The sequence below is a fragment of the Pelophylax lessonae genome (genome assembly GCF_965119305.1).
Source record: "Pelophylax lessonae genome assembly, chromosome: 9".
NCBI lineage: Eukaryota > Metazoa > Chordata > Amphibia > Anura > Ranidae > Pelophylax > Pelophylax lessonae.
In genome coordinates, this window is record NC_138776.1 from 1,310,285 (window position 1) to 1,324,171 (window position 13,887).

The 13,887-nt window shown below is 49.7% G+C and overlaps 1 protein-coding gene across 1 annotated transcript in view; it reads right to left on the reverse strand.

Moving 5' to 3' along the window:
- Nucleotides 1-13,887, reverse strand: part of LOC309562459 (tumor protein p63-regulated gene 1-like protein) — a 41,881-nt gene that overhangs the window by 15,752 nt on the left and 12,242 nt on the right. The window contains exons 3-4 of the mRNA XM_082266689.1: nucleotides 13,479-13,655; nucleotides 7,638-7,794 (exon numbers count right to left, since the gene is read on the reverse strand). Coding sequence (XP_082122815.1) covers nucleotides 7,638-7,794; nucleotides 13,479-13,655 — 334 coding nt within the window. The remainder of the gene's footprint in view (nucleotides 1-7,637; nucleotides 7,795-13,478; nucleotides 13,656-13,887) is intronic.

Genomic DNA, 13,887 nt, shown 5'->3' on the forward strand with positions numbered 1-13,887 from the left:
ACCTCTGTGCTTCCATCTACAAGAAACGTCTGACCTCTGTGCTTCCATCTACAAGAAACGTCTGACCTCTGTGCTTCCATCTACAAGAAACGTCTGACCTCTGTGCTTCCATCTACAAGAAATGTCTGACCTCTGTGCTTCCATCTACAAGAAACGTCTGACCTCTGTGCTTCCATCTACAAGAAACGTCTGACCTCTGTGCTTCCATCTACAAGAAATGTCTGACCTCTGTGCTTCCACCTACAAGAAACGTCTGACCTCTGTGCTTCCATCTACAAGAAACGTCTGACCTCTGTGCTTCCATCTACAAGAAACGTCTGACCTCTGTGCTTCCCAACTACAAGAAACGTCTGACCTCTGTGCTTCCATCTACAAGAAACGTCTGACCTCTGTGACCCCCAACTACGAGAAACGTCTGACCTCTGTGCTTCCATCTACAAGAAACGTCTGACCTCTGTGCTTCCATCTACAAGAAACGTCTGACCTCTGTGCTTCCATCTACAAGAAATGTCTGACCTCTGTACTTCCAACTACAAGAAACGTCTGACCTCTGTGCTTCCATCTACAAGAAATGTCTGACCTCTGTACTTCCAACTACAAGAAACGTCTGACCTCTGTGCTTCCATCTACAAGAAACGTCTGACCTCTGTGCTTCCATCTACAAGAAACGTCTGACCTCTGTGCTTCCCAACTACAAGAAACGTCTGACCTCTGTGCTTCCAACTACAAGAAACGTCTGACCTCTGTGCTTCCACCTACAAGAAACGTCTGACCTCTGTGCTTCCATCTACAAGAAACGTCTGACCTCTGTGCTTCCATCTACAAGAAACGTCTGACCTCTGTGCTTCCATCTACAAGAAATGTCTGACCTCTGTGCTTCCATCTACAAGAAACGTCTGACCTCTGTGCTTCCATCTACAAGAAACGTCTGACCTCTGTGCTTCCCAACTACAAGAAACGTCTGACCTCTGTGCTTCCAACTACAAGAAACGTCTGACCTCTGTGCTTCCACCTACAAGAAACGTCTGACCTCTGTGCTTCCATCTACAAGAAACGTCTGACCTCTGTGCTTCCATCTACAAGAAACGTCTGACCTCTGTGCTTCCATCTACAAGAAACGTCTGACCTCTGTGCTTCCAACTACAAGAAACGTCTGACCTCTGTGCTTCTATCTACAAGAAACGTCTGACCTCTGTGCTTCCATCTACAAGAAACGTCTGACCTCTGTGCTTCCCAACTACAAGAAACGTCTGACCTCTGTGATTCCCAACTACAAGAAACGTCTGACCTCTGTGATTCCCAACTACAAGAAACGTCTGACCTCTGTGATTCCCAACTACAAGAAACGTCTGACCTCTGTGCTTCCAACTACAAGAAACGTCTGACCTCTGTGATTCCCAACTACAAGAAACGTCTGACCTCTGTGCTTCCATCTACAAGAAACGTCTGACCTCTGTGCTTCCATCTACAAGAAACGTCTGACCTCTGTGCTTCCATCTACAAGAAATGTCTGACCTCTGTGCTTCCACCTACAAGAAACGTCTGACCTCTGTGTTTCCAACTACAAGAAACGTCTGACCTCTGTGCTTCCATCTACAGGAAACGTCTGACCTCTGTGCTTCACAACTACAAGAAACGTCTGACCTCTGTGCTTCCAACTACAAGAAACGTCTGACCTCTGTGCTTCCCAACTACAAGAAACGTCTGACCTCTGTGATTCCCAACTACAAGAAACGTCTGACCTCTGTGATTCCCAACTACAAGAAACGTCTGACCTCTGTGATTCCCAACTACAAGAAACGTCTGACCTCTGTGCTTCCCAACTACAAGAAACGTCTGACCTCTGTGATTCCCAAATACAAGAAACGTCTGACCTCTGTGCTTCCAACTACAAGAAACGTCTGACCTCTGTGCTTCCATCTACAAGTAATGTCTGACCTCTGTGCTTCCATCTACAAGAAACGTCTGACCTCTGTGCTTCCATCTACAAGAAACGTCTGACCTCTGTGCTTCCATCTACAAGAAACGTCTGACCTCTGTGCTTCCCAACTACAAGAAACGTCTGATCTCTGTGCTTCCATCTACAAGAAACGTCTGACCTCTGTGCTTCCATCTACAAGAAACGTCTGACCTCTGTGCTTCCCAACTACAAGAAACGTCTGACCTCTGTGCTTCCATCTACAAGAAACGTCTGACCTCTGTGCTTCCATCTACAAGAAACGTCTGACCTCTGTGCTTCCCAACTACAAGAAACGTCTGACCTCTGTGCTTCCAACTACAAGAAACGTCTGACCTCTGTGCTTCCACCTACAAGAAACGTCTGACCTCTGTGCTTCCATCTACAAGAAACGTCTGACCTCTGTGCTTCCATCTACAAGAAATGTCTGACCTCTGTGCTTCCATCTACAAGAAACGTCTGACCTCTGTGCTTCCCAACTACAAGAAACGTCTGACCTCTGTGCTTCCCAACTACAAGAAACGTCTGACCTCTGTGACCCCCAACTACAAGAAACGTCTGACCTCTGTGCTTCCAACTACAAGAAACGTCTGACCTCTGTGCTTCCATCTACAAGAAACGTCTGACCTCTGTGCTTCACAACTACAAGAAACGTCTGACCTCTGTGATTCCCATCTACAAGAAATGTCTGACCTCTGTGCTTCCATCTACAAGAAACGTCTGACCTCTGTGCTTCCATCTACAAGAAACGTCTGACCTCTGTGCTTCACAACTACAAGAAACGTCTGACCTCTGTGCTTCCAACTACAAGAAACGTCTGACCTCTGTGCTTCCCAACTACAAGAAACGTCTGACCTCTGTGATTCCCATCTACAAGAAACGTCTGACCTCTGTGCTTCCCAACTACAAGAAACGTCTGACCTCTGTGCTTCCCAACTACAAGAAACGTCTGACCTCTGTGCTTCCAACTACAAGAAACGTCTGACCTCTGTGCTTCCATCTACAAGAAACGTCTGACCTCTGTGCTTCCATCTACAAGAAACGTCTGACCTCTGTGCTTCCAACTACAAGAAACGTCTGACCTCTGTGCTTCCAACTACAAGAAACGTCTGACCTCTGTGCTTCCAACTACAAGAAACGTCTGACCTCTGTACTTCCAACTACAAGAAACGTCTGACCTCTGTGCTTCCCAACTACAAGAAACGTCTGACCTCTGTGCTTCCAACTACAAGAAACGTCTGACCTCTGTGCTTCCAACTACAAGAAACGTCTGACCTCTGTACTTCCAACTACAAGAAACGTCTGACCTCTGTGCTTCCCAACTACAAGAAACGTCTGACCTCTGTGCTTCCAACTACAAGAAACGTCTGACCTCTGTGCTTCCAACTACAAGAAACGTCTGACCTCTGTGCTTCCAACTACAAGAAACGTCTGACCTCTGTGCTTCCATCTACAAGAAACGTCTGACCTCTGTGCTTCCATCTACAAGAAACGTCTGACCTCTGTGCTTCCAACTACAAGAAACGTCTGACCTCTGTGCTTCCAACTACAAGAAATGTCTGACCTCTGTACTTCCAACTACAAGAAACGTCTGACCTCTGTGCTTCCCAACTACAAGAAACGTCTGACCTCTGTGCTTCCAACTACAAGAAACGTCTGACCTCTGTGCTTCCATCTACAAGAAACGTCTGACCTCTGTGCTTCCCAACTACAAGAAACGTCTGACCTCTGTGCTTCCATCTACAAGAAACGTCTGACCTCTGTGCTTCCAACTACAGGAAACGTCTGACCTCTGTGCTTCCCAACTACAAGAAACGTCTGACCTCTGTGCTTCCATCTACAAGAAACGTCTGACCTCTGTGCTTCCAACTACAAGAAACGTCTGACCTCTGTGCTTCCATCTACAAGAAACGTCTGACCTCTGTGCTCCCAACTACAAGAAACGTCTGACCTCTGTGCTTCCATCTACAAGAAACGTCTGACCTCTGTGCTCCCATCTACAAGAAATGTCTGACCTCTGTGCTTCCCAACTACAAGAAACGTCTGACCTCTGTGCTTCCATCTACAAGAAACGTCTGACCTCTGTGCTTCCATCTACAAGAAACGTCTGACCTCTGTGCTTCCATCTACAAGAAACGTCTGACCTCTGTGCTTCCAACTACAAGAAACGTCTGACCTCTGTGCTTCCATCTACAAGAAACGTCTGACCTCTGTGCTCCCATCTACAAGAAATGTCTGACCTCTGTGCTTCCAACTACAAGAAACGTCTGACCTCTGTGCTTCCATCTACAAGAAACGTCTGACCTCTGTGCTCCCATCTACAAGAAACGTCTGACCTCTGTGCTTCCAACTACAAGAAACGTCTGACCTCTGTGCTTCCATCTACAAGAAACGTCTGACCTCTGTGCTCCCATCTACAAGAAACGTCTGACCTCTGTGCTTCCAACAAGGGTTCCTCCACCAACTACTAAGTCATGTTCTGCTTGGGGATCAAATACTTATTGATGATTGGAGATTGATGATGAATGGGAGACTTTCAGCATTTGGTGAAGAGTGAATATCTCAGAACAAAGGGAGACTGGGATGGTGTAATACGTCCCAAAATCAAATAACATTTATTGAGAAATACACTTACATAAAATCAATAGAAAGCCGGCATATAAACAAATTTAAAGAGACCGCGGTACAAAGCATGCTGCTGTCCGACGTAAGGTTCCGCCTTACGTGTTTCGTCATCAATTTGACGTCATCAGAGGCGTCAAATTGATTCCAGTCTCCTTTTGTTCTGAGGTATTCACTCTTCACCGAATGCTGAAAGTCGCCCATTCATCATCAATCTGGTGCCACTACAGCTGAATATCTGCCACAATTGCCTTATATCAGTGCTCCCCAACCTTTTCATCACCGCGGACCGGTCAACGTTTGATAATTTTTCTGTCGCCCACTGGGGAGGGGGGGGGGGAGGGGGACGTCAATGCAGAGTGACCAGCGTGCCCCCAATCAATGCAGAGTGCCCACAGCATTGCCCCCAATCAATGCAGAGTGCCCACAGCATTGCCCCCAATCAATGCAGAGTGCCCACAGCAATGCCCCCAATCATTGCCCCCAATCAATGCAGAGTGTCCACAGCATTGCCCCCAATAAATGCAGAGTGCCACAGCAATGCCCCAATAAATGCAGAGTGCCACAGCATTGTCCCCAATAAATGCAGAGTGCAACAGCATTGCCCCCAATAAATGCAGAGTGCCACAGCATTGCCCCCAATCAATGCAGAGTGTCCACAGCATTGCCCCCAATAAATGCAGAGTGTAACAGCAATGCCCCCAATAAATGCAGAGTGCCACAGCATTGCCCCCAATAAATGCAGAGTGCCACAGCATTGCCCCCAATAAATGCAGAGTGCCACAGCATTGCCCCCAATAAATTACAGAGTGCCACAGCATTGCCCCCAATAAATGCAGAGTGCCCACAGCATTGCCCCCAATCAATGCAGAGTGCCACAGCATTGCCCCCAATCATTGCAGAGTGCCCACAGCATTGCTCCCAATCAATGCAGAGTGTCCACAGCATTGCCCCCAATAAATGCAGAGTGTCACAGCAATGCCCCCAATAAATGCAGAGTGCCACAGCATTGTCCCCAATAAATGCAGAGTGCCACAGCATTGCCCCTAATCAATGCAGAGTGCCACAGCATTGCCCCCAATAAATGCAGAGTGCCCACAGCATTGCCCCCAATCAATGCAGAGTGCCACAGCATTGCCCCCAATCATTGCAGAGTGCCCACAGCATTGCTCCCAATCAATGCAGAGTGTCCACAGCATTGCCCCCAATAAATGCAGAGTGTCACAGCAATGCCCCCAATAAATGCAGAGTGCCACAGCATTGTCCCCAATAAATGCAGAGTGTCACAGCAATGCCCCCAATAAATGCAGAGTGCCACAGCATTGCCCCCAATCAATGCAGAGTGCCACAGCATTGCCCCCAATAAATGCAGAGTGCCACAGCATTGCCCCAATAAATGCAGAGTGCCACAGCATTGCCCCCAATAAATGCAGAGTGCCACAGCAATGCCCCCAATAAATGCAGAGTGCCACAGCATTGTCCCCAATAAATGCAGAGTGCCACAGCATTGCCCCCAATCAATGCAGAGTGCCACAGCAATGCCCCCAATCAATGCAGTGTGCCACAGCATTGCCCCCAATAAATGCAGAGTGCCACAGCATTGCCCCCAATAAATGCAGAGTGCCACAGCATTGTCCCCAATAAATGCAGAGTGCCACAGCATTGCCCCCAATCAATGCAGAGTGCCACAGCATTGCCCCCAATAAATGCAGAGTGCCCACAGCATTGCCCCCAATCAATGCAGAGTGCCACAGCATTGCCCCCAATCATTGCAGAGTGCCCACAGCATTGCTCCCAATCAATGCAGAGTGTCCACAGCATTGCCCCCAATAAATGCAGAGTGTCACAGCAATGCCCCCAATAAATGCAGAGTGCCACAGCATTGTCCCCAATAAATGCAGAGTGTCACAGCAATGCCCCCAATAAATGCAGAGTGCCACAGCATTGCCCCCAATCAATGCAGAGTGCCACAGCATTGCCCCCAATAAATGCAGAGTGCCACAGCATTGCCCCAATAAATGCAGAGTGCCACAGCATTGCCCCCAATAAATGCAGAGTGCCACAGCAATGCCCCCAATAAATGCAGAGTGCCACAGCATTGTCCCCAATAAATGCAGAGTGCCACAGCATTGCCCTCAATCAATGCAGAGTGCCACAGCAATGCCCCCAATCAATGCAGAGTGCCACAGCATTGCCCCCAATAAATGCAGAGTGCCACAGCATTGCCCCCAATCAATGCAGAGTGCCACAGCAATGCCCCCAATCAATGCAGAGTGCCACAGCATTGCCCCCAATAAATGCAGAGTGCCACAGCATTGCCCCCTTTCAATGTAGAGCGCCAGCGTGCCCCCCGTGAGACCTGTCCGTGCACTTACCTCACTTCTCTTCAGTTCTGTCCCCGGCTTCCTCCTCCTTGGCCAATGGCGTGGGTTTGCCTTTCGGGCCAATCAGGAAGCGGGAGGACCCGCTCCCTGATTGGCCAGGAGGAGGATCAGTGTGACAATAGAGAATTTTTATCCGCTATTGTCACACAGTGGGCTTGGGGGAGCGCAATGCTCTGCGCCTCAGGCCGCCACAGTGAAATTATTTAAAGTTCCTCGGGCGGCCCGGTACCGTTTGATCCACGGACCGGTCCGTGGCCCGGGGGTTGGGGAACACTGCCTTATATGACCACTCTGTAATTTGAGGGTCATGTTTATCCGGTAAGCAGTTTGGAATACCCACGGGGTGATCTATGCATTATATTCTACCTCGTCTATTCACTGATGCTGGACCTTCCCTCCACCTGGACTTTTATTATTGTTGATTTATGAATTATTCTCCATCTCTATTCATTGTTGCTGGACGTTTCTTCCTTTCAACCGTATTATGGACTTTCATTGTTGTTGATTTAATCATATTGGCGCCACCTTGTTTTATATCTTATTGGTGTGTAATCTTACCTTCATGGTCGGCTGCCTTCTATTTTAACCAATTTATTTGTAGCGTGTTCCAAGCCCAAATTATTTTTCTTTATTTCCAATTGTAATACATTATTGCTTTGCTTCGGTCACTTTACCTGGCACATGTCTCTCAGGTCTTCCTGGGTGGCCACTCCGGGGTGTTGGATCAGATTAACGTAGGACAAATCTTCTGTCCAGGGATTCCACCATGAGAGGAAAGATGGAGGAGCTCGGAGTTTGTCCCATTTCACCTGGAGAGCGAAGCCCTCCCTCCTGGAGAGAGCGGAGAAAACCAATTACCATAGGAAATAATCATTGGAAAAATAAGAGAAATGTTGTTTTTGTTGTTGGAATCTCAACAAAACCTTTCCTACCAGAGCCACCAACTCTACATACATAGCCCCTGTAACCTGTGAGTATTGGAGGGTAGCTGGATGTACGGCATGAATATGGCGCAAATACAGGGCCTTGAAAAAGTATTCACACCCCTTAACATTTCCCACATTTTCTCAAATTACACCCAATAACGTAAATGTATTTTATTGGGATTTTATGTGATAGACCGACACAAAGTGGCCATAATTGTGAAGTGGAAGGAAAATGATAAATGATACAAATAAATCTGTGAAAAGTGTGGCTGCATTTGTATTCACCCCCCGGAGTCAATACTTTGTAGCTCCGCCTTTCCCTGCAATTACAGCTGGGAGTCTTTTTGGGGATGTCTCTACCAGCTTTGCACATCTAGAGAGGACATTTCTGCCCATTCTTCTCTGCAGAATAGCAATTTTCAAGTCTTTTCTTCTAAGATTGTCCTGTATTTGTCTCCATCCATCTTCCCATCAACTCTGACCAGCTTCCCTGTCCCTGCTGAAGAAAACCATCCCCACACCATGATGCTGCCACCACCATGTTTCACAGTGGGGATGGTGTGTTCAGGGGGATGGGCAGTGTTAGTTTTCCCCCACACACAGTGTTTTGGTTGAATTTTGGTCTCCTCTGAGCAGAGCTCCTCCCCCACATGTTTGCTCCTCCCCCACATGGCTTCTCCCAAACTGCAATCAGGACTTCTTATGTCTTTCTTCCACCAATGGCTTTCTTCTTCTCACTCTTCCATAAAGGGAGATTTGTGGAGCGCACGACTAATAGTTGTCCTGTGGACAGATTCTCCCACCTGAGCTGTGGATCTCTGCAGCTCCTCCAGAGTTCCCATGAGCCTCTTGGCTGCTTCTCTGATGAATGCTCTCCTTGCCCGGCCGGTCAGTTTAGGTGGACGGCCATGTCTTGATAGGGGCCCGGCTGGTCAGTTTAGATGGACGGCCATGTCTTGGTAGGGGCCCGGCTGGTCAATTTAGGTGGACGGCCATGTCTTGGTAGGGGCCCGGCTGGTCAGTTTAGGTGGACGGCCATGTCTTGGTAGGGGCCCGGCTGGTCAATTTAGGTGGACGGCCATGTCTTGGTAGGGGCCCGGCTGGTCAGTTTAGGTGGACAGCCATGTTGGTAGGGGCCCGGCTGGTCAGTTTAGGTGGATGGCCATGTCTTGGTAGGGGCCCGGCTGGTCAATTTAGGTGGACGGCCATGTCTTGGTAGCGGCCCGGCTGGTCAGTTTAGGTGGACAGCCATGTTGGTAGGGGCCCGGCTGGTCAGTTTAGGTGGATGGCCATGTCTTGGTAGGGGCCCAGCCGGTCAGTTTAGGTGGACGGCCATGTCTTGGTAGGGGCCCGGTCGGTCAGTTTAGGTGGACGGCCATGTCTTGGTAGGGGCCCGGCCGGTCAGTTTAGGTGGATGGCCATGTCTTGGTAAGGGCCCGGCCGGTCAGTTTAGGTGGACGGCCATGTCTTGGTAGGGGCCCGGCCAGTCAGTTTAGGTGGACGGCCATGTCTTGGTAGGGGCCCGGCCGGTCAGTTTAGGTGGACGGCCATGTCTTGGTAGGGGCCCGGCTGGTCAGTTTAGGTGGACGGCCATGTCTTGGTAGGGGCCCGGCCGGTCAGTTTAGGTGGACGGCCATGTCTTGGTAGGGTTGCAGTTGTGTCATACTCTTTCCATTTTCCCATGATGGATTGATCAGCGCTCCGTGAGACGGTCAAAGCTTGGGAGATTTTTTTATAACCTAACCCTGCTTTACACTTCTCCACAACTTTATCCCTGACCTGTCTGGGGGGTTCCTTGGCCTTCATGATGCTGTTTGTTCTTTAACAAACCTTTGAGGGCTTCACAGAACAGCTGTATTTATACTGAGATTACATGACACACAGGTGGACTCTATTTACTAATTGGGTGACTTCTGAAGGCAATTGGTTCCTCTAGATTTTAGTTAGGGGTATCAGAGTAAAGGGGGGTGAATACAAATGCAGCCACACTTTTCACAGATTTATTTGTATCATTTATCATTTTCCTTCCACTTCACAATTATGGCCACTTTGTGTCGGTCTATCACAGAAAATCCCAATAAAATACATTTACATTTCTGGTTTTGGTTGTAACATGAGAAAATGTGGGAAATTCCAGGGGGTGTGAATACTTTTTCAAGGTACTGTATCAGTGTGATGGTGAGGTGTCCATAGGCCATATGGTGAAGTGATCCTGCAGACAGTGATTGGCCATCAAGGTTCCAATACCTCGGGAATATTGGAGTGGTGGTGATGGAGACTTGGGGTTGTCCTCCTGCTGAGTTATTGTCACTCTCACTTCCTCTCTGTTCCAGGGAAAGGCCACCGGCTTCTGGGATCTTCTGGTGCAACACCAATCAGAGCTTGGCTGCCAAGGCGTGTGCAGCTCAGTGTTACAGACAACACACAAAGTGCTGAGCAATCTGCGCTATCCAGCGTCTTCTGAGACTGTGCGCCCCCCCCCCCCCCCCCGTGACCCTCAGCAGCTTCTTCTGTGACCCCTGAGCACCCCCAAATGCCTCCAGATTCCAGTGACTACAACCAGTGCTCCCAGTGATCCCAGTGCCCTGGTGCTCCTAATCACTCTCATGTGTGTTCCCATAATACCAGCATCCCAGTGCTGCAAGAGACTCCCACTCCGGTGTTCCTGCAATATCAGCCCCCCCCCCCCCCAGTGCTCCCAGAGAGTCTCACTACTATTCCTGTAATCTCAGCCCCCCCCCCCAGTGCTCCCAGAGAGTCTCACTACTATTCCTGTAATCTCAGCCCCCCCCCAGTGCTCCCAGAAAGTCTCACTACTATTCCTGTAATCCCAGCCCCCCCCCCCCAGTGCTCCCAGAGAGTCTCACTACTATTCCTGTAATCTCAGCCCCCCCCCCCCAGTGCTCCCAGAGAGTCTCACTACTATTCCTGTAATCTCAGCCCCCCCCCCCCAGTGCTCCCAGAGAGTCTCACTACTATTCCTGTAATCTCAGCCCCCCCCCCCAGTGCTCCCAGAGAGTCTCACTACTATTCCTGTAATCTCAGCCCCCCCCCCCCCAGTGCTCCCAGAGAGTCTCACTACTATTCCTGTAATCTCAGACCCCCCCCAGTGCTCCCAGAAAGTCTCACTACTATTCCTGTAATCTCAGCCCCCCCCCCCCCAGTGCTCCCAGAGAGTCTCACTACTATTCCTGTAATCTCAGCCCCCCCCCCAGTGCTCCCAGAGAGTCTCACTACTATTCCTGTAATCCCAGCCCCCCCCCCCAGTGCTCCCAGAGAGTCTCACTACTATTCCTGTAATCCCAGCCCCCCCCCCCCAGTGCTTCCAGAGAGTCTCACTACTATTCCTGTAATCCCAGCCCCCCCCCCCCAGTGCTTCCAGAGAGTCTCACTACTATTCCTGTAATCTCAGCCCCCCCCCCCCCCAGTGCTCCCAGAGAGTCTCACTACTATTCCTGTAATACCAGCCCCCCCCCCCCCAGTGCTCCCAGAGAGTCTCACTACTATTCCTGTAATACCAGCCCCCCCCCCCAGTGCTCCCAGAGAGTCTCACTACTATTCCTGTAATCTCAGCCCCCCCCCCCAGTGCTCCCAGAGAGTCTCACTACTATTCCTGCAATCTCAGCCCCCCCCCCCCCCCAGTGATCCCAGAGAGTCTCTCACTACTATTCCTGTACTGAAGGGTACTGTAGGGATGGGGGTGTAATGTGGGGAGCTCATTCTGCTTACATTCTGCCTACAAAACAGCTACCTGACATCCACATCACTACTCCTGTCAGCCCAGCCCCGGAAGAAGCGAAGTGAGGAGGAGAGAGTCGGGAGGTGGTGCAGGCTGTGCTCTCTCCTCCCTCCTCCGTCCTCCGTCCTCCGTCCTGTGAGTGTAGCTTTCCTGTATTCAGAAGATGGCAGCGGTGTTCACAGACATATGGGGGGGGGGGCTGCTCTGGTGGGAAAAAGGAGGGGGAGAGAAATCACCCGCATAGCCGAGTGCTAGAAGAGGTGAGGAGAGAGTCAGGGATGGAGTTCTCTCCCCCTCCAGCGCCCCCTTCCTGTACACACAGCTGCCTGCTTCTGAAAATAGGAGCCCTGCTGGGACAGTACTGGCTTTGCTTACCTGCTAATCCCCCCCCCCCCCTACAGAGAACATGGCAGGAAGGTCCCACAGTGTCACTGCACACTTCCAGGTCCACACAAAACCTGAGGTGCAGCGTGGTGCAGCAGCAGTGAATACTCAGAGTCTGGTTGCAGAGAGCAGAACGTGTATCAATGTAAAAGTTCAGCAATTCACAACAAGCCCAGTGGGAGATCACCCCCCAGGAACACTGACTGAATGCAACAGTGAGCAGGACTCAGGCATGACAACAGTGTCTGCCTTGAGGGGTGAAATGAAGCCTGGCCAGCCTGTACCCAAATGGGGAGGCTTCCTGGAAGGATGGTGTGTCCCTATCCTTTCCGTACTCATCTGGAACCTCTCCCTGCCACTAATCACTGTCCCTGACATATGGATGACCTGTCCCTGACATATGGATGACCTGTCCCTGACATATGGATGACCTGTCCCTGACATATGGATGACCTGTCCCTGACATATGGATGACCTGTCCCTGACATATGGATGACCTGTCCCTGACATATGGATGACCTGTCCCTGACATATGGATGACCTGTCCCTGACATATGGATGACCTGTCCCTGACATATGGGTGACCTGTCCCTGACATATGGATGACCTGTCCCTGACATATGGATGACCTGTCCCTGACATATGGATGACCTGTCCCTGACATATGGATGACCTGTCCCTACACAACCGACGTGCAGAAAGCACATCAAGCCTTGGAACCAAGGCCTGAAATAGTCTCTGTCTGACCCAAGATAGCTCTGAGTCACATGGGGTGGCAGCATCCAATCGAATAGCTTCCCCAGTGACCCAGGAAACCATAGAGAAACCATTTTCTTCTTGACTTCCCCTCTGACTCCAATGGTCGAGCACCACCTGCCATGGAGAAAGTAGATGCCTACAGACAGATCTGGAGCTGCGCAGTGATTTTGCAAAGGGAATGACTGCTGGGGGGGGGGGGATCCTCTAAGCTTGCACATAATGGGGGGCATTTTGGCACCTTTACTCTGGGCACTGGGTGACCTTGTCCCAGCACTGACCACCGTGACTTATCTGAAAGTAACTCAGCTTCAATTCACTTCAGTTTTCACACCTCCCTTCCTATTCTTGGGCAATAAACATCAACACATTCTATGGTGATTTGAATTAAAGTTTCTTAAAGTGTTGATAAAACTTTTGAGGAAATCATACTGACATCGTCCAAGAACAGGACAGGAGGTGTGAAAGTTTTGTAACCACTCTTCCTGACACCCATTGGAACTGAAGAAGTCCAATTGAATGCAGCTAACTACTGCCGGCCTCCACTAACTTCTCTGGGGTAGGAAGGAAGGGAAAGTTCCCCAATACTGAACTGAAAGAAAAAAAATAAAGTAGCGGGGGGTCTAACCCTCCCTATTCTATCCAAAACTAAAAATTAGGATTTGGATTTACACTTTAAGCTACATTGTTGGGTTTTGCAGAAGACTTACTTGTTAAGCGCCATCTTGGGGTAGGCCAGAGGTCCCCATATCACCGTGTCAATGAAATTCAGGGGGATGCGGAATAAACGGCAGCTGCCCATCTCTAGGAAGTTATAGTAACAGATGAGAAGCGATCGCTCACACAGGAAGACAAGGACTTCACGCTCTGTGCCCCAGTGGCTAATCCTGTAGAGGAGAGATAGGAGACTAATCAAATGAAAGAAAGATCACAGAAACATTAGTGATATTCACTAACTAACCTTCCTTTCTTCCTGATAGGATGCAGTCCCTGTTTTGCCAACAACTTTGCATCTGGCTCTGGGGATTTTTAAATCCCCCTTTAAAACAGCTGCTGTAAGGACTGGCCCATAAGTACCAACACAGCCCTAAATATCAGCGGCCAAACTTTCCTTGCTGG